The sequence below is a fragment of the Mastigoproctus giganteus genome, chromosome 9, assembly GCF_048544385.1.
Source record: "Mastigoproctus giganteus isolate SK-2022 chromosome 9, ASM4854438v1, whole genome shotgun sequence".
Classification (NCBI taxonomy): Eukaryota; Metazoa; Arthropoda; class Arachnida; order Uropygi; family Thelyphonidae; genus Mastigoproctus; species Mastigoproctus giganteus.
The window spans coordinates 224,553,195-224,578,122 of NC_143583.1; the positions used below are offsets into that span (position 1 = coordinate 224,553,195).

The window sequence follows — 24,928 nt, forward strand, 5'->3', positions numbered from 1 at the left end:
ACTAGATGATGATTGTCCACATCATACAGCGATATTCAGGTGGTATAGAGAATTCCAAAGGGGAAATTTCACTCTGGAGGATTCTGAGAGGCCAGGAAGGCCACGAACGTCAGTTACAGAGGAAAACGTTACTGCTGTGAGGAAAATGCTTGATAAAAACAGGCGAGTGACCTACCAACAGATAGAGGATACTTTGGGCCTAAATGCACCAGCAATTCGTTCGATTCTGCAAGATCATTTGCACGTGAAGAAACTTTGTTCTCTCTGGGTGCCGCATCAAACTGAAGAGCAGATGACACGACGTGTGACTTGGTGCCGGGAGATGTTAAAAAAGTTTGATAAGGGACAATCTCAGTATGTGAACAACATCGTGACAGGTGACGAGACTTGGCTGTACTATTACGATCTGCCGACCAAGGCTCAAAACAAAGTTTGGGTCTTTGATGATGACGACACACCCGTAATTGTCAGAAAATCCCCATCTGTAAAGAAGAAAATGATAGCTGTATTTTTCAAATCGAGTGGAATTGTGGAACGTGTCGTTTTGGACACACAGAAGACAGTCACAGCTAAGTGGTATACTGAACAATGCCTGCCTAAAGTCATTGGATCTATGAAGAACCTGCGGCCAAAGTCAAGAATGGACACGTGGTACCTCCATCACGATAATGCTCCAGCTCACCGCGCCAAAGCCTGCACCGAATATTTGACCACGACAGGACTGAAACTTCTCGAGCACCCTCCCTACAGTCCAGACCTTGCTCCCTGCGACTTTGCACTGTTCCCGCATGTGAAAATGAAGCTAAAAGGGAGGCGGTTTTCCAGTGATGAGGACCTTCTACGGGCTTGGGACAACGAGTGTGCTTTACTCCCTAGTGAAACTTGGCAGAACTGGTTTAAAGATTGGTTTCGGAGGATGGAGAGGTGTATTGAATGTAGAGGAAATTACTTTGAAAAAATTAAATAAACAAAGCTGTATTGCAAAACTTTCCTAGTACCCTTTGTATAAGGCAATGGTCAGCCACACCTTGAATGATGCGTACAGGTCTGGAAGTGTGATTTTAGGAAGGATGTAGAGTTGCTAGAGCAAGTCAACGAAGAAGGCCTTTTTCGTATAGCTGGGAGTGCATCCAAAGTTCAAAAATTAAAGGTAAAACCAAATGTTAATGCATTTCAGAATTCTGACCTGCTATCATGTTACTAAAAAAATGTCTTTGTTAACTTTTCTCATACATATTATGAAAAGAAATATTATAAAAATTAACTTTATTTTTTAAAATAAAAAAAATTATTATTGTTCTTATTTGTAACTAGCACATAATTTTATTTAAGAAGTATATACAGATGTCTTAACATTTTATTTTAGTGAATTATCATTGTTATTGTACATATTATAGCTTTTACAGCATGAGGTCCTGAACTTAATTATTATTAGTTAAGCTTAATGATGATAATAAAGCTTGCTCTTTCAGTATTTTTGGAATTAATTATATTCAGAATTTCATGACTAATCTTATGTCAAGAGTGTATATATTTAAGCATAAGAAACTAAGTGTGCACGCACGCACCATAAAAAGAAGCCTACATTTATGGATGAATCTGGATAGCCTTTGTCACTGTTACAGTTATTGAAATCTATGAAAAGCTTCTCCTGCTAAATCACTGCGTACTAGTATGGGACATTAAAGTATTTGTTATCAGCAATTCCTAACAATTAGGTTAGGTTAGGTATTGCTGCCAGCTATTGCAGTTATCACTTATATTGCAGTTAAGTCAATTTGCCAACAATTAATTACTGTATACCCTGAATTAGTTAATTGTTTGGAGATTTTTTTTTTTTTTTTTGAAAAATTGATCTCCAAACAATTAAACTTTTGCACAAACAAAACAAAACAAAAAAAAAATCTCCGTTTCTGTGGACACTAGGTTCAGTAGCATTTACACAAACTGTAACTGATGACATATTTTCTAATTTGTGGTCAGCAGTAATCCCAAGTAGGGGCTGAAGCACCAATGTACTGATAAAAATAACTGATACTTTTAAGGAATAGTCACAGTTGTCATCGATAAGTAGAAATCACCATTAAGCCATTCTCTGCAATGTACTACCTGAAAAATGTTTATATTAGTTTAACGTATGGAACATCTAAGTTGCATAGGTCATCTAGTCAAGGCTTGGCTATTTGGCATTAAAAACATAATTTGAATAATCATATACTGGTGGTTTAACCTAAGGTATGTGGTGCCCATTTCTTAACAAGGAGCTTGCTTGAGAAGAATTTTAGCTGAGGGTCATCCTTGGTTAAAATAATCTTTTACATTTTAAAACACCAGTTTTTTTTTTTCAAAGGGCTTGGATAATCCCCAGAAATTTGACAAGGGACTTGTGTGTCTTCCCCCGCCCACAAGTTCCCTCAAGCAGGTCTCTGGGTTAGACCTCGGTGGCAGGGAAGGTTGTGAAATGTTATATCCTGAATCAGGGCCAGATTTCCTATTAGGCACAGTGCCTAGGGCCTATGAAATTTTTAGGGGCTACGAAGGAAGGGAAAAATTAAGAAAAAATAACAGCTCACTCTTTTCACTGTGACTAATGAAAAAAGAGCTGAGAAAACTTGCGCAATCAACTCTAGGAACTTCAATTTAATACGTATGTGCTATCTAGCGACTGTTCTCGAAACTAGAAGAATCGAAGCGATGGTCTCACCCTCAGTTGAGGTGGTTTGTCATTTATTATAGTTGAAAAGGGGTAAAACATTTACCCCCCCCCCCCCAAGCACATTTCAGAATAAAAGTGGCTAGGGCCTATGAACACCAAAGTCCAGCCCTATCCTAAATGGATTTATGACAGTTTTATAAAGAAAAATTTTATTTGACAACCTGATTACTATGCTGAACTCAATGTCACACACACACACACAAGAATTGGATGTGCCAGAAACAGTTTTGGTATTTTGTACAGTAAAACCTTATTAATTTGACTTTCAAAATACTTCAGTTTCAGTGTAAATGGGAAGCATTCAAAGAACTTATCTTGGAAGCTACTAGGCTTTACATACCAACTAAGAAATATTGTTCAAGGTTTAGGCCTAAATGAATGTCAGATGAACTAATGAGACATATGAAAGAGAAGAAAAATGCATGGGATACATATAAATTAATGGGTGACGTGGAAGCCATGTCACCCATATCATATGACATGATATGATAGATATAAGCTGGTCTGTAACCAAGTCACAAAGGAGATTAGGCAGGCAAAGGATGCAAAGAAAAACAGAAAAGAGTGCTGTACCTATGGAAACTCTAGAAGGAAAGGGATGAATCAGATTGGTCCACTGGATATTGATGGTTCAACAGTTGAAGATCCTGTTCAGGTGGCTAACAAACTAAACGAGTATTTTGCATCTCTACATTCACACATGAGGAGTTATTCAGGAAGTGTAATGCCAGAGGTGAAGTAAACTCTGGCAGTGAGCTAGATGATTTTGTTATAACTGAGAGCAAAGTGGAGGAAAAACTGTTGAGGATAAACGTAAAAAAAGGCACCTGGGGTGGATGGGATCTATCCAGTTATATTAAAGGAGGCAGCAAAGGAAGTAAGCAAACCCTTAGCCATAATTATTAAAGTTTCCTTGAACTCAGGGGAGGTACCCATAGACTGGAGATGTGCAATCATCATCATCAGCCATTTTCAATCCACTGCAGGATGAAGACCTTTCCAATTCCTTCTGTTTTGAGCACTGACCATCCATTTACTACCCACAAACTCATGAATTTCATCTATCCGTCTTTGCCTTTGTCTTCCAGGATTTCTTCTAGCCCTTCTTGGGTACCATTCTGTTATTTTTTTAGTCCATCTGTAATCATGTCTTGGAGCTATGTGTCCTGCCCAAGACCATTTTAGTTCTTTAGTTTTGATAAGAATGTCCTTTACTTGAGTTTGCTGCCTAATCCATGTGTTTCTCTTCTTATCTAACAGTCTGATTCCCAATATAATTCGTTCCATTCTTCGCTGTGTAGTTCTCAGCCTCTCTTCCATTCTTTTGGTGAGTGCCCAAGTTTCACTTCCATAAGTCACGGCGGAGAGTATACATTGGTTCATTATTTTACATTTCAGACAAACTGGGATATTGCTCTTCTGTATATGACTATATTTCCTGAATGCTATCCATCCAAAATTTATTCTTCTCTTGACTTTTATCATTATTACAGCTAATAACTTGTCCCAGATAAGAATATGACTCCACCTTTTCAATTACTGTTCCTTCAATCATTATTTCCCTTTCTGTGGCATACTTGTTCATCATTACTTTTGTTTTAGCCATATTCATCTTTAGTCCTAAATCCTTACTAACTGTGCATAACTGATTAAGATTTCCTCTAATTCTGCAAATCTTAAATGGTTTAGGTACTCTCCGTTCATATTGACTCCTTTCTGCGACCAGTCTAATCTTCTGAAAGCTTCCTCAAGGGCAGCAGTAAACAGCTTCGGAGATATTGTGTCTCCTTGTAAAACTCCTTTCTTGATTTTAAATTTCCTACTGTCTTTGTCTAGTCTAATAAAGGAGGTAGCATTCTCATATATTTTCTTCAAACTCATAATATGTGGGATATCTATGCCTTGTCTTTCTAGTGTCCGAAACATTTCCTTATGCTGTATGGAGTCAAATGCCTTTTCATAATCCACAAATGCCAGGCATAATGGTGTTTTATATTAATTTGCTTTCTCCATTAGCTGTGATATTACGCGAAGGTGATCCATAGTTGAGAATCCTGTCCTAAAGCCAGCTTGCTCTTTCAGTTGATTCTCATCAAGTATTCTTTCTAATCTGTTAGTAATGACCCTTGTGAACAACTTGTAGATGTGGGATAACAAGCTAATTGGTCTATAAGTTCCAATTTCTGATTTATCTCCTTTCTTATGCAGGAAAACTATGATTGCATTATTCCACTGCTTAGGCGTCACACCTTTTCGAATGCACTTTGTGAAGAGCCTTGCCAGTTTTTGTGTTATGCCTCTTCCTCCCAATTTTAACAACTCTACAGTAACTTCATCTTCCCCGGGGGCTTTCTGATTCTTCATTTTCTTCAATGCATGTTCTACCTCATCAGGAAGAATATCGGGTATGTCGTATGTGTTGCTACTTTGCAATCCATCTTCCTCACTGCTGGCATCATTCCCTCGCTCCTTGTATAGTTCTCTATAGTAGTCTTCTGCTACTTGAATTATGCCCTCTCTGCTGTTTATAAGTACACCATTGCTATTCTTCAGTTTCAGTATCATTTGTCTTTCTGTATTACTGCTCATGACTGTTGATTTAAATCCTTTGTTTTCCCTTAATGCTTGTTCTACTTTTCTTGTGTTAAATCTTCTTATGTCCTCTCTGAGTCTCTTTCTAATGGCTTTGCATAACTCAGTATACTCAATTTTCTCCCTTACAGCGTTTTTCTTGTTCTTCATTTGTTGTCTTCGGTTCATCATGACAAGTGTTTCTTGACTAATTTTTTCTTCTTTGGATTTCTTTTTCCCTGTAGGTTTCTTGGGCTTTATCATTTTCAGAAAGTTGTAATATTCCTCGTCGATATCTTGGTCCTGAGCAGTCTGCAGAAGCTCAAACTTGTTCTTAAGTTCCAGTACATACTGCTTTTTCTCCTCTTCTGTTATCTCAAAGACCTTTGTATTATTTACTCGAGTCAGTTTTTTCCTTTCCTACATCTATATCAAGTGTACATCTTACCATTCTGTGATCACTTCCAACATTTACCTTATTCAGGATGGTAACATCATTCACAATATATCTTCTGTTAGTGAGGATGAAGTCAATTTCATTAGTTGTTAATCCATTTGGACTCTTCCATGTCCACTTTCTGTTCACCCTTTTCTTGAAAAAAGTGTTCATTACTGACAGTCCTTGAGATTCTGAAAATTCCACAAGTCTTTCGCCTCTTTCATTTCTTTCACCAATTCCCAAATTTCTATATTTCCCCTTTCTGCGGTGTTTTGTCTTTTTCCAACCTTAGCATTGAAGTCCCCCATAATAATAGTGTAGTGGGTTTTCTGCTCATCTAGAAGACTCTCAATTTCGGTGTACATTTCTTCAACCTCTTCATCATCATGGCTCGATGTTGGTGCATAAATCATTATAACCTTTAGCTTGTATCTCTTAGAAATCTTGAGTATTAGTCTTGTGACACCCTTGGTGATGTGCTTTTGAATTCCAAAATGTTGTTTTTAAAATCTTTATGGACCAGAAACCCAACTCCACCTTCACTCCTTTCACTGTTTCCATTGGTGTACAATGGATTTCCACTTGAAAAACTTATAAATGATTCATTTCTTCTTCTTGTTTCAGCCAAACTGATGATATTCCAATTCACATTTTCTAATTCCTTTTCTAGCTCTAATATCCTGTCTTCACTGATGAGTGATCTTACGTTATAACAGGCCAAGTTCAGTTTCCGTACATGGTAGCCTGGTCGTACCCAGAGATTCCTACAAGGAATCTCTGGGTACGACAGGTATTTCGAACGAACAGAGGGGTGAAATGGAAGTGGGTTTTTTTTTTTTTTTTTTTTTGGCCTATGATGCAAGATGCTTCATAAGCTTGCTTATGCAGCATCTTGCATCATATGCCTCTACTAATGATAATGCTAAGTCCAGAGAAGCGCAACAAGACTGGTGAGGAAAACAATGGGGTGCTCTTAGGAAGAAAGGTTCTAGTTCTGCAAATTGCAGCATCTGGAGACTAGGCACCTGTGAGGTGATCTGACTGAGCAGGCTCAGTACTGATGGAATTCTTCCACTTTGTCAGATTACAAACCTGTGGGGGTTTAAACTGAAATTAAGTAAAGATAGTTGTTGAATAGATGTGTGGAAATTTGCCTTTAGCCTGTGGGTAGTCAGTTGCTGGAACAAACTTGCATCTGTTGTTGTGGAAGTTGAAAGCTTAAATAAATTCAAGGAAGAAGTGGACAAACTTTTGGAGCAAATGGATGGGTGAAATGGGAAATTTTTTGTTTTGTTTTTTATCTCTAGCCGTATAAGCTTGCTTTCTTGCATAATATGCTTCTACTAATGCTAATTTTATGACCTTGTGAACACATCAAATTTTTTTACTATGCTCCTAGCATTGGTGTACATTCAAATATTCATGAACTATTCTTACTCTTAGTTACCCTAACACAGCCCATGTATTTCCTTTTCTGTAATGATCCACAGCAGGTCTTGAAATCCCATGTGCAGTACCTTGCTTTCCTGGCTGCTGCATGTTCCAATAGAAGCAGCTGCTCTGAAAAAGGAATCACTTTCACTTCTGCCTGCGGTTATTGTTAATCTATTAGTCTGTGTTTCCCCCTCAAGCTAGGAGTTTTTTGACCCACCTAACACTGCTTCGATAGCATCAGCAGAATCCTTTCTATTTAAGTATATCCATTTTGTCTGTTTCCCTCAACTTTTACCTAAAAATTCTCGGACTTCAAAATAACACTACTTTGGTGTATCCTAATCTCCTTGGTCAAAAATATTTGAAAACTTTTGTTTGTGTGGGAAAAAAAATATTTAAAATTTAACTTGATTTAAAGTAATTCAGTGTTTCTGTACTATATGCTACAAGTTTTAATGAGATTTGTTATATTTCGTAATCTAATAATGGATTTAATTTCATTAACTTCAATTTGAAATTGAATTTATTTCAGAACAATCATAGGCGATCCAATTTATTACAATCCGAGCCTTACACCCGAAGAATTAGCCCATCGAGTAAGTTTCAGATGCATAAGAATATCATATGCATATGCAAGCCTATTTTATATAATATAAAAATAATTTCAAGAAACATTTACTTTTTGAAGATTTGATTTTTACAAAGTACTTCTTAAATTTCCTGTTGTAAGTGGTAAAGGGCATATTATGCAGAAAAAAACTGTTGCACTTTAAATTTACAGTAGCATAAGATTAATACGTTAATATTATTGTAATGTAATTTTTTTTATTTATTCATTACCTGAATAAATAAATAAATACTTATTTTATTGACAGAAATATAGGCAAGCTTGTATCCTCTGGTCTTCGAGCATCATGGGTTAGGGCAGAAATAAACAAATTTTATTAACCTGGTACAGAATAATTTGGCTATTCTTTTACAGTATTCCATAAAGTTTTGATTTTTGAAAGTTTCGAAATTTTTGACCTACCAGACAGAGAATCTTAAAAGCTGCACCTTCATGAATAGAACTAGAACATGATTTGATGTGCAAATAGTTGCAGCTCTTAGGTTACACTATTAAATAACTTTTTTTTTTTTTTCTGGTAAAGTAACATTCTTTCAATACCCTTTTTTCTTCCTGATTTCAAAAATTACTTCAGAATATTCCTATCAAATCAAATTTTTGATAATTCTCATTATTTTATAATGAAAGCTGCGTTATATATAGTAGGAAATGAATTATAATTTGCATTTGAAAATTTTATTTTTGAATATCCGCTGTAATATACTGTTTCAAGAGTTAATAGGAAAGTTTAACTTTGCTTTGCTGACTAAATGGATTAACATTAAAGTCAGATGTAATTATAATAAACTATTTATATTACAAGAAAAGGCTACTAACTTGGATTGTGGAGCCTGCTAACTGTAATTGTAATAGTCTAAAACAGTGTTTCTCAAAGGGTGTGCCGCAAAATTTTCCAAGTGTGCCGCGAAATTTAGAAATTTCTTCTTCTATGACTACGTAGGTGTGCCGCGAAATTTTTCTTCTTTGGAAAATGTGCCACGAGAGTAAAAAGATTGAGAAACACTGGTCTAAAATATGCTTGTAGTATGGGTTTCATTTAACTCACTCTGCAAGGATGTAATCACTGGAAACTTGGATATTATGAAAAACAAGAATTTTTTTTGGGAGGGGGGGAAGGCTAATATCTTATAGATTAGTTTTATAGGTCCAGCATTAAAATCAGGTTAAACTTAAAGCAGATACATTCTGGCCTGTTTCAATTTTGTGATTTAAATAAGAAATACCTAACATTCACATATGAATTAGCATTAGTTGAGGTGTATGATGCAAGAAAGCAAGCTTATCAGTAAAAAAAAAACCATTTCACCCATTCGGTCACTCCAAATGTTTGTCTAGTTCAGCCTTAAATTTATTTAAGCTATCAACTTCCACAACAACAAATGGAAGTCTGTTCCAGCAGTCAACTACCCATTGGCTAAAATTTGAATCTATACCAACTCAGATTCTTAGGCTGAGCAAGCGGACATATCCCATCAGCATTGAGCCTGCTCAAACCATTCAAGACCTTATACACCTCAATCAGATCACTTCGCAGGTGCCTAGTCTCCAGATGCTGCAACTTGCAGAACTTAAGCCTTTCTTCATAAGCGCACTCCTTTGTTCCTCTCACCAATCTTGTTGTCCTTCTCTGTAACCGTTCTAGGAACTCTACATCCTTCCTAAAATGAGGCCTACAGACCTCCATACAGTACTCAAGGTGTGGCCTGACCATTGCCTTATACAAGGGGATAATCACCTCCTCTCTGCTAGCAAAATTCCTATATATCATTGACAAAACTCCATGACCTGCTCTGACAGCCCATCTGCACTGCTCAGAAAACTTCATATCTGACTGCACAATTAACCCCAGGTCTTTTTCATTCTCACTTCCCTGAGTGTAGTACCACAGAGTTGGTACATTTCTCTTGGGATACTGCTACCCATATACAGTACTTTGCATTTGTCAATGTTAAACTTCAGTTGCCACTTCTGCCCATCTGACTAACTTTTCTAGATCCTGTTGCAGTAGCATACTGTCTTTAGTGTCATTAACAACCCTGCCAACCTTTGTATCATCTGAAAACATGAACATTATACCTTCATCGATATCATTGATAAATACACAAAACAACAATGGGCTCAGCATCGAACCCCGGGGGACTCTGCTAATAACATTCGTCCATGTAGAGCAGTGTACATTTATAACCACTCTCTGCCATCTCACATTCAACCATCCCTTTATCCATTGCAGTAGCTTGCCCTTAATGCCATACCACTCCAGTTTGTACCACAGTCTTCCATGTGCAACAGTATCAAAAGCTTTCCTGAAATCCAAGTATATGATATAAAAATTATTTTTAGCATCCATTTCCTTTGTGACCACATCATAGTATCCAATCAAATTGATCAGACAAGACTTCCCCTTAACAAACCCATGCTGTGTCTGAACTGTTGCTGCTGTCTTGTCTAGGTGATCCTGTATCACCTCTTTAACCAGTGACTCCATTATTTTCTCTGGAACAGAAGTTAAACTAACAGATCTATGATTATTTGTGTCATCCTTTGAAACCACTTTGTGAATTGGGGATACATTTGCACATCTCCAGTCCATAGGGACCTCCCCCTGACTCTAAGGATGCTCTCATAATTATGGTTAAGGGTTTGCTTACTTCCTTTTCTGCCTCCTTCATTTTAACTGGACAGATTCCATCTGCTCCAGGTGCCTTTTTATGTTTAACTTCAATTTCTCCTCCACTTTGTCTCAGTTATCACAACATCACTTAACTCCCTGTTAGACTGTCATAAACTTCTGGCATTCCCCTCCTTGAATAACTCAAGGGAATGTGTGAATGTAGGTGCAAAATACTCGTTCAGTTTATCAGCTACTTGCATGGCATCATCAATAGTCGAACCATCTGTGTTAATTGGACCAATCTGATTCATCCCCCTTCCTTCAAGAGTTTACATAAGTAAAGAACTGCTTGCTGGTTTTCTTTGCATCCTTTGCCAAAAATTTCTTGTAATCTGCCTTTACCTGCCTAACCTCCTTTGTGACTTGATTACAGACTAGTTTATATCTGTCATAGGCTTCTGTGTCTGATAATTTATATGCATCCCATGCATTTTTCTCTTCTACCACGAGCCTCATTAATTCATCCTACATCCATTTAGGGCTGAAGCTTGAACAGTATTTCTTAGTTGGTTTGAAAAGCCTAGTAGCCTCCAAGATTAAGTCCCTGAAGGCTTACCATTTAGAATTCACTGTTGGTAACATCATCAGTTGATCCCACTCTATAGAATTTAAAAATCTGTCTGAATCTCTGTAGTCACCTTTACAAAAACCCTTCCCTTTAGCCTTGATGGTAGTTACATCTGTAAGTAAATCCCACATCAGTACACTGTGATCACTGTCACCTAGTGGTTTCTTTATCTTAAAATTCCTAATGCATGCATCATCACTGCTGATAATGAAATCAAGGGTATTACTCCCTCTGGTTGCCCCTCGAACATGTTGCTATAGAAAATAATCCTCCAATAAATCCACAAAAGTCTTGCTAGCCTGTGAGTGACCAACCCACAAGTTCTAGTCAATATCTGGAAAGTTAAAATCCCCCATTATGAGACATTCTGATTTACTGGCCCATTCTGTTTCTCTGCACAATTGTTCGTTGTACTCATCAGCGTCATTAGGCCTATAACACTCCTACTCTCATTTTCCCTTTCCCAGTGTTTGTCACACCAAACAGAGTCAAAATTGCACTGTCCACCTATGTCAACTGGATGCACTTACTTAGATTTTGTGTGTTTCTTAACTAACAGCATAACCCCTCCTCCCTTCCTACCCTGTCTGTCCTTTCTGTACACATTGTACTCCCCAAATTCGAATTCTGCACTGCTTTTATCTGTGCAACACCATGTCTCTAATATCCCAACAATATCTGCCTTTGATTCCTCAATCAGCACTTCAAATTCATCAATTTTATTTACAATACTTCTAGCATTAGTGTACATGCAAGTATACAAGCACTTGTTCTTACTCTTAGTTACGGCACCTCCATAGCCAGGTGGGCAGGAGTAGCAGTACGTAGCACACGCTTCTTGATTAGACCAGGGTTCAAGCCCGTGACCACCAAATACCGAGGATGCGTAAAGGTCAGGGAATGACCACCGCATATCCCCGGAGCAATATGGCCTTAGTTGCTAATGCTCCTAAAAACCAAATAACAAACAAACTCTTAGTTACCCTAACATAGCCCATGTATTTACTGTTCCATGGTGACTCCCAGCAGCTCTTGAAATTCCCACCAACTTGCTCTCTAGGCTGTTGCTCATTACAATAGAAGCATTGCAAGAATCATTTTTGCTTCTGTCTGCGGCTACTGTTAATCTTTTAGTCTGTGAATCCCCCCCACCAAACTAGCAGTTTTCCGACCCACCTAACACTGCCTCGATAGTATCAGCAAATATTCTTGCACACTTTCTATTTAAGTGTATCCCATCCCTGTAGAAGCAGTCTCTCCTGTTAGCAAGCACAGACCATGCTGAAAAAAATTCTACCCCATGAGCCTTCCTTGCACAATCTCTCCATGGACAAATTGATTGACAAGGTTCGCATTACACTTGATAATGAAAGTATTAAGGAAGCTTTTGAACAGTTTAATAATAATAATACTAGTAAGGATTATTATCAGTTTTTTAATATTAAGTTAATGAAAGAGCGGTTAAAGGAAGTACATAAGGCTTTTTAATAACTCCAACTGTGAAAAGGTGATGAATAATTACAGTATTATATGTAAAATATTTTATCATGAAATGCTTAATAGTACTACATCCTGGGCATTAAAGGTTATCCAAATAGTATTGCCAAAAGATTGCTTGAATTGCAGAAAAAATTAAATACTAAAAATAATATCACTAAATTTCCATTTGTATATTTAATGCCAAAATTTCATAGAAGTCCAGTGGAGTTTAGGTTTATCATGTAAGGGCAGCTACATAAAGATACCTGGTAAAATATTTCAAAGATTACTGAAAATAATCATTGATAATTTAGTTGATGCCAATTTTATTAATAATAATTCTCCAATGTTAAAAGCAATAAATTCATTGAATAAATAACATTAGCGACATTGGCACATATGACTTTAATAATCTTTTTACCAGTATTTCGGCGCCTCCGTAGCCAGGTGGGCAGGAGCAGCAGTGCGTAGCACATGCTTCTTGATTAGACTGGGGTTCGAGCCTGTGAGCCACCAAATATGGAGGATGCGGAAAGGTCAGGGAATGACCACCATATATCCCCAGAGCAACATGGCCTTAGTTGCTAATGCTCCTAAAAACCAAATAACAACAACCAGTATTTCACATGATAATTGAAATTTGGTTATGGATGATTATTACAGTAATTCCCAAAAGTTTTGAAAATGCGACGGGGTATATTGGTCTGGACTGTTAAAAGTTATACATTTTTCATAATTATGTTTCCAACGGAACAGTTCCTCTGTTTTCATTCAGAACAGGGACATAGCAATGGGTGCAAGTAATTCATGCGCTGTAGCCAATCGTTATTTACATCACTATGATTGATATGTAGATGACTTATTGACAATTAATCAACCAAATTTTAAAGAACAAATAGTGACTTAGTTGCTGAATGTACTAAAATGAATAAGGCCCTTGAGACTTCATATTTGGATTTGTATATTTCTAAATTACGTGACAGTATCAATACCAAAATTTATGACAAAAGAGAAACATTCAATTTCTGAGTGATCCCTTCTCCAAATTGGCAATCTGAGATTTCTAAACAAGTTCAAAATTTGTAACGGTGTTAATTGTATTAAAGTATAATGATATATCTGTGCAATTTATAAATTTTCACTAGGGAAGAATGCTTTGCATAGCATTAGCATTAGTAGAGGCATTTGATGCAAGAAAGCAAGCTTATGCAGCATCAGCCAAAAAAAAAAAACCCACTTCCACTTCACCCCTCTGTTCGTTCAAAATACCTGTCCAGCTGAGCCTTAAACTTATTTAGGCTAACAACCTCCACTACAAGGGAGGGAAGTCTGTTCCACCAACCAACCACCCGCTGGCTAAAGGCAAATTTCCGCACGTCTATCCTACATCTGTCTTTCCTCAATAGGAATTTATGCCCTCTCAGGTGATTATTCTGAGCTAGAGGAAGAATCCCATCAGCATTGAGCATGCTTAAACCATTCAAGGCTTTATACACCTCTATCAGATCACCTCGCTGGTGCCTAGTCTCCAGACACTGTAATTTGCAAAACTTAAGCCTTTCTTCATAAGAACACCCCTTTGTTCCATTCACTAATCTTGTTGCCCTTCTCTGTACTCGTTCCAGCAGCTCTACATCCTTCTTGAAATGAAGCCTCCAGACCTGTATACAGTACTCTAGGTGTGGCCTGACCATTGCCTTATACAAGGGAATAATAACCTCCTTATCCCTGCTGGAAAAATTCCTGTATACCATTGACAATACTCCATGAGCTACTCTTGCAGCCCGTCTGCACTGCTCAGAGAACTTCATATCTGGCTGCACAACCACCCCCAAGTCTCTTTCATTCTCTACCACTGTCAGTGTAGTACCACAGAGTTGATACGTTGCTCTGGGGTTGCTGTTTCCCATGTGTAGTACTTTACATTTGTCAATGTTGAACTTCATTTGCCACCTCTCAGCCCATCTGCTCAACCTGTCCAGATCCTGTTGCAGCAGCGTAGTGTCAGTAGTGTCCTTGACAACCCTGCCAACCTTTAGATCGTCTGCAAACTTGGACATTAAGCTTGATATACCATCATCAATATCATTTATAAATACAGAAAACAATAATGGACCCAACACTGAACCCTGAGGGACTCCACTAATAACATTAGTCCACGATGAGCAGTGTCCATTGATTACCACTCTCTGTCTTCTCCCCCTCAACCACCCCTTTATCCATAGCAGCAATTTGCCTCCAGTGTCACACTGCTCCAATTTGTGTAGCAGTCTTCCATGTGCAACAGTATCAAAAGCCTTTCTAAGATCCAAGTATATAATATCAAAGCTATTCCCTGCATCCAGTTCTTTTGTGACTGCATCATAATATCCAATCAAATTGGTCAGGCAATTCCCCTTAACAAAACCATGCTGTGTCCGAGCTATAACTGAAGTCTTGTCTAAATGATCCTGCAGTGCTTCTTTAACCAGTGCCTCCATTAATTTTCCTGGAACAGAAGTTAAGCTCACAGGTCTATAATTACTTGTGTCAGCCTTTGATCCTCCTTTGTGAATTGGGGTCACATTTGCACATTTCCAGTCTATGGGTACCTCCCCTGAGTCCAAGGAAGCTCTCATAATTATGGCTAAGTGTTTGCTTACTTCCTTTGCTGCCTCCTTTAATATAACTGGATAGATCCCATCCACCCCGGGTGCCTTTCTTGTGTTTATCTTCAACGGTTTCTCCTCCACTTTACTCACAGTTATTTCAAGATTCTGTAGCTTACTGCTAGAGTTGAATACACCTCTGGCAATCCCCTCGCTGAATAACTCCTCATAATGTCTGAATAACTCCGCATAATGACAGGGATGGATAACTACATGTCAATTCAGGTTGTTGAGAGTATAATGGTTACAATATGATAAAAATAGGGGAAATCATTTTTAATGAGTAGGGTTAGATTACACTGCTCAGCAAAAGAAACATTTGTTTCGCTCCCTGTTAAAATTCAGGTTAACAAACTGGAGCAGTGTGGCATTAAGAGCAAGTTCTCCCTCCCCCCATACTTCTCCTTCAACCCATGCACGGTACTAAGTACTATAGGTTTTGATACCTTTCGTGTTTGGGGTTTTCATAAAAAAAAGTTGCTACAATGGATAAAAGTATGATTGAGTGGGAGAAGACAGAGTGGTAATCAATGGGTACTGCTCTACGTGCCCATTGTAGTTTTGTATATTTATCAGTAATATTGATGAAGATATATCAAGCTTAATGTCAAAGTTTGCAGACGATACAAATGTTGGCAGGGTTGTTAATGACAGTATGCTGCTGCAACAGGATCTGGAAAAGTTTGGTAGATGGGCTGAGAAGTGGCTGCTGAAGTTTAACATTGACAAATGCAAAGTACTGCATATGGGTAGCAGTAACCCCAGGGAATTGTACCAACTATGTGGTATTACACTCAGGGCAGCGGAGAATGCAAAATTGCAGCTTCTGGAGACTAGGCACCTGCTAGGTGATCTCATTGAGGTGTATAAGGCCTTGAATGGATTGAGCAGGCTCAATGCTGATGGGATTCTTCCTCTTGCTCAGATTACAAACCTGAGGAGGCATGATTCAAACTGAGAAAAGACACTTGTAGAATAGATGTGCGGAAGTGTGCCTTTAGCCAGCAGGTACTTGATTGCTGGAACAAACTTCCATCTGTTGTGGAAATTGATAGCTTAAATAAATTCAAGGCAGAACTAGACAAACATTTGGAATGAATGAATCGGTGAAATGGGAAGGGGTGGTTTTTTTAAAGACATGCTTTTATTTCTGCATATAGGTCTAGAAGCCTTATTTTAAGAAGGATGTGAACTCTTGGAATGGTACAGAGAAGAGCAGCAAAATTAATCAAGGACAAAAAAGGGTTCTTACCCGAAAAATTCCAGTACTTCCAATTACAGCTTGGAAACTAGGCAACTTATCTTATTAAAGTGTTTAAGGATTTAAATAGTATTGTAGTTCTACATACAATAGTGTGTCAATTATCTGGAATAATTAATGTATAATTAATCTGGAATTAATTATCTGGAATAATTAATGTATGATTACCTCTTCTGGATAACAAATCTTTCTGGATAATCGAACGTAAAGTAAAATTAAATAAATTCTGTTATAATGTATTAAGGTAAAAGAAAAAGACTTCAAATGTGAAAAAAAAAATTATTAATTAAAAAATATATATAATAATAATAACTTACACATAAAAATCCACACATTACATATGTATGTAAATATGTATTCAGATTGTATTTTTCTGCAAATTTTATATGGAAAAAAAATTTAAGTAATTTTTTAAAATAATGTTCGATTGTTGTGCCTTTTTTTTTTTTTTCTGCAAAATCTCTCAAGTTCCTTAATAATATCAATAACATCCATATGATTATATCAACTTTTAACCCTTAAGGCCATCTACCTTGGCAGGGTTTGGATTTATCATTAATATCAATTTGATTATATCGCATTCTTCCTAATTGTCTGCCCATTTCAGTACTGTTTCTTTTCTTTGACATTTTACCATAAAAAATTGACTGAGACAAATAATAAATCGCACAGTTTCAGGTCAGTATTATTCTTACCAAATCTGGAGCTAAACTGAACATAATATGAAAAGAAGAGAACAAAGTGTGTCATGGAGAATTGGGTTCACGGAAACGAATGACTAAACTCCATCACTCGTGGTTAAGAAGAAAACCCATTAGTCCTAATCCAACATTTCACCAGATATATGACGTAAAAAAAACAGGCAGAAATGCTCTCCTAGCATAATAAACTTTTTGTCTCAAATACTACCATTAATAAAAAAAGAAGAAAAAAAAATCAGCCTTTCAAATTATTCTGGATAACCGATGTTCTACTGTACTTCTATCTTGTTGTGGAAATGGTTACTTTAAATAAATTTAAAGAAGGATTAGAAAAATTATTATAGGGGATGGAGAGATGTGGTGGTGTGCTTTTTTTTTTTTTTTTTTTAAATTTATTTTATTATATATATATATATATATATATTTTTTTTTTTTTTTTTTTTTTTTCTTGCAATTGATAACCTTGCTTCCTGATATCATTTTCCATCACTAATAACATATAATGTTGTGGTCTCTATTTTTTTTGGGATGTAAAGGACTGGTACACTTTGGTTACTCGATCTCGCCGACACAAGTATGAATCAATACTGTGTACAATTAGAAGTGAAACTAGATGTAATCCCAGAAAGCGAGAAACTTTGACGTGGTTTCTTTTCCCACCAGGAAACACATCAACACAGAAGTCCTCTGTTGCAGTGGCTGCCATTGCACATGTAAGGTTTGAAATCCTTGTTCCCACTGTTCCTCCACCTTATTCTTCAAACCTGACTTCTTTCTCTCTTCAAAAAATTTAGGTGCACCTTAGTGGATGATAATAATTTCACTTAGACAAAGGTCAAGTGAATGCTTTGAAAGAACTGCAGAGAGAGCCAATGACTTTTTTCTTCTTCTTTTTTTTTTTTTTTTTTTTGTGTGTGTTGTAAAAGGACTTTGGTACTTCTGGGTAATGTGCAGTTTAGGAAGTTTATATTGAATATTGAAATAAAAACTTCTCAAAAACTGTATTTGTCATAATCATTCTACATTTTATTTTTATTATTATTATTATTATTATTGGCCATATGGTGCAAGGAACCTGAGGCTTATGCTGCACCAACCAAAGAGAGAAAGAGAGAGAGAGAGAGAAAGAGAAAGTAATCACCAAGAAAGAAAAGAATGATGATATCCAGCTCAGGACCCTGGGTGTGCCAAGCCCATACTCCCCAGATGTGAGCCCCTGGGGGTGAATTGTTGAGGAGTTTCAAATATTCAGATTACTTTTTTTAGGTCATATTCAGATTGTATTGCTTATATTCAAATTATTTAATTTTAATTAATAAGAAACTTGTTTTTTAATATTAGTTGTTAATAAATTAATAACAAATAATTATTTTTATTCCAGACATATGAAGTAATTGAAAGTCTAATACATAAGAATCAACGAATTCCAGGAAATATTTTAGTGGCCCTAACTGAAAGGTTCAGCTGCTTATGGAAAACCAAGCCAAAACATTTATAGGACATCCTAACATGTTTTGATATGACACTATAGAAGTGGTAATTAAATCTTTGAATAAACCCCCCCTTCTGTTTTTGATATGTTTGCATAGTTCAAAGTGTATCCATTCACAACATGTATACTATGAAAGTATATTCATAATAAAATTTCTTAATGCAGCTTTATATGTTATCATTTATTTAATGATAACATATAAAAATATATGGTTAATACAAAAACTATAACATTTATATTTGTGAATTACACAAGATTTCTAATTCAGTGTATTTGTTTAATCATTAATACATAGAAAAAATTTCCCGTCAGATTCATTAAAATGAAAAAGGGAAAAAAAAGTGGAAAGAAAAAGGGTGAAAAAAAGTGGAAGTACATAGTTGATATTAAATAATGTATGATAAAATAAGCATATGAGATTAATAATTATCTATTTTGAGAAAATTTTTGTTATAAATGATCTAACATCAGAATAAATCTTGTTTAGTTTTGATTTTCTTGGGATTAATATTTGTAGTTTTGACAAAATTCTTCCAGTTTAAATTGAACCTAATCTGGTTTATTATGTAAATTATTTTGAGATCTGTACATACCATATTTCAAATTATTTTGAAGTATTACACCTTGTTATTAAACTTATATTTTTATTTGAAAAGCTTGAATCAGTTTCTGATAACACTGAATATCAAATTCTTTATTCATATACTTCACCTACAAGTATTAATCAGTGTTACAATAATTATAGTGTTGTCTACCATAAAAAACACTTTTAGTTAAAATTACCAAATAACATATTTACTGTTAAATCATAGTTCAAGGATTAATGCACTTATTTAATAACTGCTCCTCCACTTAGATAACACTAAGTGTCAATAAAACAAAACGTTCTTTTTTTTTCCTCAAAGATGTATAAACTTTTCTAATGGATGACCAATTTCAAATATGTTCTTGGTTTTTTTCATAGCACATGTAATTTTTAATACAGCTGCTGATAATATCAGTAAAAGTTAATTAAGATGACTTCATTGCAAAACACAACTTTTGCAATGAAGTAATTGAAAGTCTAATACATAAGAATCATGTATTAGACTAAAATGTTTCATGAATTCCAGGAAACATTTTAGTGGCCCTAACTGAAAGATTCAGCTGCTTATGGAAAACTAAGCCAAAACATTTATAGGACATCCTAACATGTTTTGATATGACACTTGAAAAAACCTAACTTTGGTTTAAAGAATTCAAAAGCTAGTGACAGAAAGAAAGAGAGACAGACATTGTTAGGAAAGAGCCACAAACAGAACAGAATTTGTTGGGGTGATTTTTTCTCTTTTGAGGCATGGTGATGAATATTTATCACTAATTCACCCATCTTACCTGAAACAACTGAAATCAAATAATGAAATACCAAGAATTAGATATATATTTGAACAATTTCATACATGTATGAATAAACAATTATATTCATGTAGGTTGACTAAATAGGTATGGGGGTGCAAACCAAAGGTTTCCAGACTGGGGGAATAAAATTAATTTAGACTTCCGTTAGATAATGTTGATGTTGTCCCTTCCAGAGGGTGGAGTTGTGGGAAACCGCTGGTGCCCTTTAATCTTAAACACTATATACTATGTCCCCCTCCAAAGTTTATGCATCAATCCTAGTGCTTCTCCCAGTGTTTGAAGCATCCCTGGAATATGATGCTGTTTTCATTTTGGGGAACAGGAATAAGTCACAGGGGACCAGTTTGGGAGAATAAGGAAAGCGTGGGACCATTGCCATTTTGTTCTTGGCTAAAAACTGCTGAACTGACAGTCTTGTGGACTGGTGCATTATGGTGAGGCAGAAGCCAATCCTGAGTGCACCATTTGCCTGAATAATGTTTTCCAATGACATCTTCCCTCAAAACACCTTAAGACACCAATATAGACTTAGTGATTTGAATGGTTGGCATGCTCTTGATGTTCAATCTAACCTGCCCTTGCCTTTTTTGGATGTGGAGATGGACATTTCCAGTAGGAGGACTTGCTTTGTTTCTTGGTCATAACCATATGCTCAGCTTTCATCCCCTCTTATAACCTTGGAAAGGAAGTTTCTGCCCTTTCCAGTCTGTGCTTGCAGGTCTCTGCACACAAAAATCCAGTTTTGTTTCTGTTCTTTGCTCAGCAAATGAAAAAATTTTGCAGAAATACCTCATGTTTAAAGTTTCAATTAAAAATGCATTGACATGTACCTTGTAATAGGCCTAGAATGTCACAAATATTGTTAATTGCACACCATCATGAAAACGTAATGGACTTCCAATATTTTCGTCAATCCAACTTGAAAATGTACGACCTGAGCACTCAAAATCTTCAACCAAAGTTTAACACTTTTAGAAATGCAAATACCGTCAAAAAGTTTCTGTTCTACTCGTAGCTTCATCACCAATTACTTGTAAGTTTCTGAAGCTGTTTTCCAATGTTTATGACAAAATTTGATTCAAATGCATTCATTCCTTAATGACCACCATCATGCTTGATACAAAAATCGCAAGACACACTCAACAGAAATACATTTAAACCAATTTCATAAAAGTACATCTTATTGGCACCTAACTCACAATGAATCAGTTCAGTGGTATCTGATAGTACACTGCTATATTACATTAGTTAGCTTTCCGTGTAACCAGTCTGGAAATTTTAGCTTGCACTTTGTGTGTGAGTGGTCTCATTATGTTGATGTAATAGAGGAAAACTGGAAACAGATTTGGAATCAGCATCCAAAGATATCTAGTCCACATCTTTTTTTTTCCTTCTTTTTTAATGAAAAATACTTGTTGACCTGCATAACCTTTTACTATGTAATTAAAGGACTATCTCATCAAGAAAAAACCCCAACTTTGGTTTAAAGAATTCAAAAGCTAATGACAGAAAGAGAGACAGATAGAGATTAAGAAATTAAGAGGAAGAAATTGACAAAATGCTTGAATCAAACATTTCATCAAAAACTTTAAAAATTATATACATTACCTATACTATTTTCAATGGATTTTTGAATAGAAATTTCTGAAAAAAAAAAAAAAAAAAAATTCTTGCAGTAAAATACTTGAGCCTATTTTTCCTACTGAAAGATAATATAGAATGAGTTCAATATACTAAATAACATTGCATTCTTATTGACATTTCAGAACCAACTTTGGGTATTTCTTATCAAGACAAAACTAATAGAAAGAAGAGCATAAAATTACTAAATTATGAAAAACACAAAGGATGATGCATGTATGGTTAATTAATTTCTTATATCTAATAGGGTTTTGTGAGAGAAATAATATGGAGTCAGGTGTGTAATTTTTTTTAATTTTTGAATTTCATCTCACATAATTCTTTTCACATTGTTTATTTATTATAAATATTTTGTTATTCTTGTTGGCTCCTTTTCAACACAGAAATATGTAATAATCTAATATTTCTTCATAAGTACTAAATATGTTGTTTAAAAATTATACTGTTCATTGTTTGTGTTGCATTTTTTGGCTGTTTAAAAAAAAAGAAATGCATCAGAATTTAATATTTTATGAATGATGAAAATTCTAATCAGTGGTATCTACTATTTAAGGCTGCAAGTAGATTTTAGACTAAAGAATTACTACATTATAATGTTGTGCATGTATGCATATAAAGTTCTGTTGTATTTGATATTAGTTCTTGAATTCAATTAGTTCTTGAATAAAATTCAATTTTATATATCTTGCACATATTTCAAAAGAAAGACTGTTTCAGACATCCATTTTTTTCTTTTCATTTGTACAGATAAACTCTGTTTTCTGAAACACAAAGTTAGTTTTATATATATATATATATATACACACACCAATGAGGCAAAACATTATGACCAGCGAGTAGTTATGCAAATTGATGTAACTGCCAGTGAACTATGGTGCAGGTTGGGATATAGTATAAAAGGTGACGGGAGTAATGTGTCACAACACACAGTACATCGAACCCTGCTGAAAATGGGGCAGCTTAGCTGCAGTGAGTACCCATGCTAACCACGGTTCACCGGCAACAGCACCTATAATGGGCACATGAGCATCGAAACGGGACCTTGAGTGATTGGAAGAAGGTCGTTTGGTCCGATGAATCACAATTCCTGTTGCACCATTTGGACGGCCGTGTACACGTGCATTATTTACCTGGGGAAGTGATGACACCTGGATGCACCGGGCAATGTTTTGCTGGGATATCCTGGGTCCAGTCATCCATGTGCCAGGCACTCTGATGTCTACCACCTACCTAAACATCATTGCTAACCGGGTACACCTTTCATGGCCAACGGTCTTCCCCTCTGGCAGTTTTTCAGGGATAATGTGCTATGCCACATCACCCGGATTGTTCACAACTGGTTCAAGGAACATGAGGAAGACTTCCAGGTATTGCCCTGGCCTCCAAATTCCCCAGACATCAATTCCATTGAGCATCTGTGGTTTGTGTTGGAACAGCAACTCCGATCAGCATCTCAACCACGGACCTTATAGGAGGTTAAAGGATCTGCTGGTTATGTGTTGGTACCAGATACCACAAGACACATTTAGAAATCTTGTAGCAGCCATGCCTCGCTGGGTACGAGCTGTTTTGGCTGCATGTGGAAGGCTAACATCATACTAGGTAGGTGGTCATAATGTTTGGCTCATCGGTGTATATATAAAGTTGTGCCATTATCCTCCTCTTTCTATAACCCAGCTTTCTTCCATGGGAAAAACCTTGGATTGTATTTAGAAATCCTATTCTTTCTGTTGTGGATAATGCTAAACAGGTACATGACAAGAATTTCTGTAAACAAAGCTCATGATCCTTGTATTCATTATAACAGTATTTTCTCTTAGATTATGTTACACTTCTGGTTGTCAAAATTTATATTTGTTATGATACTAAACTTGTAATTTAATTAATAATATCATTTTTCTATTATTTAAAAACTAATTACTATAAATTGCTTTAAGGTTTCTTCTATACATGAATTAAAAAGTAATAATATGACACTTGCCTTTTTTTTATGTAAAGGTGCTAACGTTGTTATTTTTAAACAACAGCATAATGTGATAATCCAGAAACTATATTCATTGGATATAGTCATAAGATTGTTCCCTTTTTGATACTATTAACCCACATTTTGTTATTTATTTTAATAAAGCATGAATGCTGTCAAGAGTGTAGTTTCTAATTGAAGTATTATATTTTAATGTGTATTTTAAAAATAATGTAGTTATAGTACATAAAATAGCCGTAATGGGAGAAAGTGTCTTGGAACATCTTTTTACTTGAAAGATTTTTGAATGCATTTTAATTTTTGATTTTCTCTCTCTCTCTCTCTCACACACACACACACACACACACTGAAATAAGAAAATTTGGATCATGCACCAATTGACTATAAAAGCTAGGAATACAAAGCTTCTGGGAAATGCACAAAGAAAAAAATTTAGTTTCCTTAAAAACCTTATGCTTTGTAATTTTCAGTTGATACTACATTCAATTTTGTTGCTGGTAATCTCTGGATATGGAATTTTAAGCAATCAATACCAATCGATATTATATTATTCTGAATTTAAAAAAAAAAACTAATTCTATAATTTCATCAAGTAAAAAAACTAACGTGAAATTCCTTAACCTGAAAACAAGCACAGCAAAAAGCCCCACAAACAGGTACCCTGTTATGTTGGATGCAGTCCAATTATTCTGTGCCCCCGCCCCCCAAAGTTAGCAGTTTTCCAAGCTACCTAACGTTTCCTTGATATTGTCATCAAATATTCTTGCACACTTCCTTATTTAAATGAACCCCATCTCTTGTTAGGGTACACTTAAATAGTGTTATGTTAACAAGCACAGACTGTATTGAGTAAAATTCTACCTCAGGAGCCTTGCACATTCTCTCTATGGCCGAATTAATTTACAAGGCTCTCCTTGTATTCTCCCTCGTATTGTGTCTGAGCAGAATTGCAGGCACTTTCAAATTTAACTCTTAACTTTCTAATTTTTTTCAACATTGCCCTGTACTTGTTAAGTAAGTCTGATCTAATCAATATCATTTGTAGCAATGTGTACAGCAATTGTCATGTTTTGTAATTTAAAAGATAATTGCTGTCAAATGTCTTCAACTTTTGCTCGTGGTAGACATACCCTGATCCTTTTCCACCCATCGTTTTTCACAATGTATTTCCTGTTTCATTCACAGGAGAGTCACCTGTGGGAACAGCTTGAGGGCCTCCAATTTAGTTCCTTCGATGTCTTTTACCCTGTTCCTCAAGCTATCATTAAGACCTATAAGAAAGAAAGCTGATTTGCAC

The 24,928-nt window shown here is 35.9% G+C and overlaps 1 protein-coding gene across 4 annotated transcripts in view; it reads left to right on the plus strand.

Annotated features, from left to right (window-relative positions):
• Positions 1-21,883, plus strand: part of LOC150081137 (DGAT1/2-independent enzyme synthesizing storage lipids-like) — a 180,381-nt gene extending 158,498 nt beyond the window's left edge. For 2 of the 4 annotated variants that reach the window (XM_090380976.1, XM_090380975.1), the window contains exons 8-9: positions 7,693-7,756; positions 18,498-18,759. In XM_090380976.1, the coding sequence (XP_090237102.1) occupies positions 7,693-7,756; positions 18,498-18,614 (181 nt within the window). In that variant the 3' untranslated portion in view covers positions 18,615-18,759. Of the gene's footprint in view, positions 1-7,692; positions 7,757-18,497; positions 18,767-21,772 lie in introns of those variants that run through there. The other 2 variants (XM_090380977.1, XM_090380978.1) reach the window with 2 other exon arrangements.
• Positions 21,884-24,928: the final 3,045 nt, after the last annotated feature.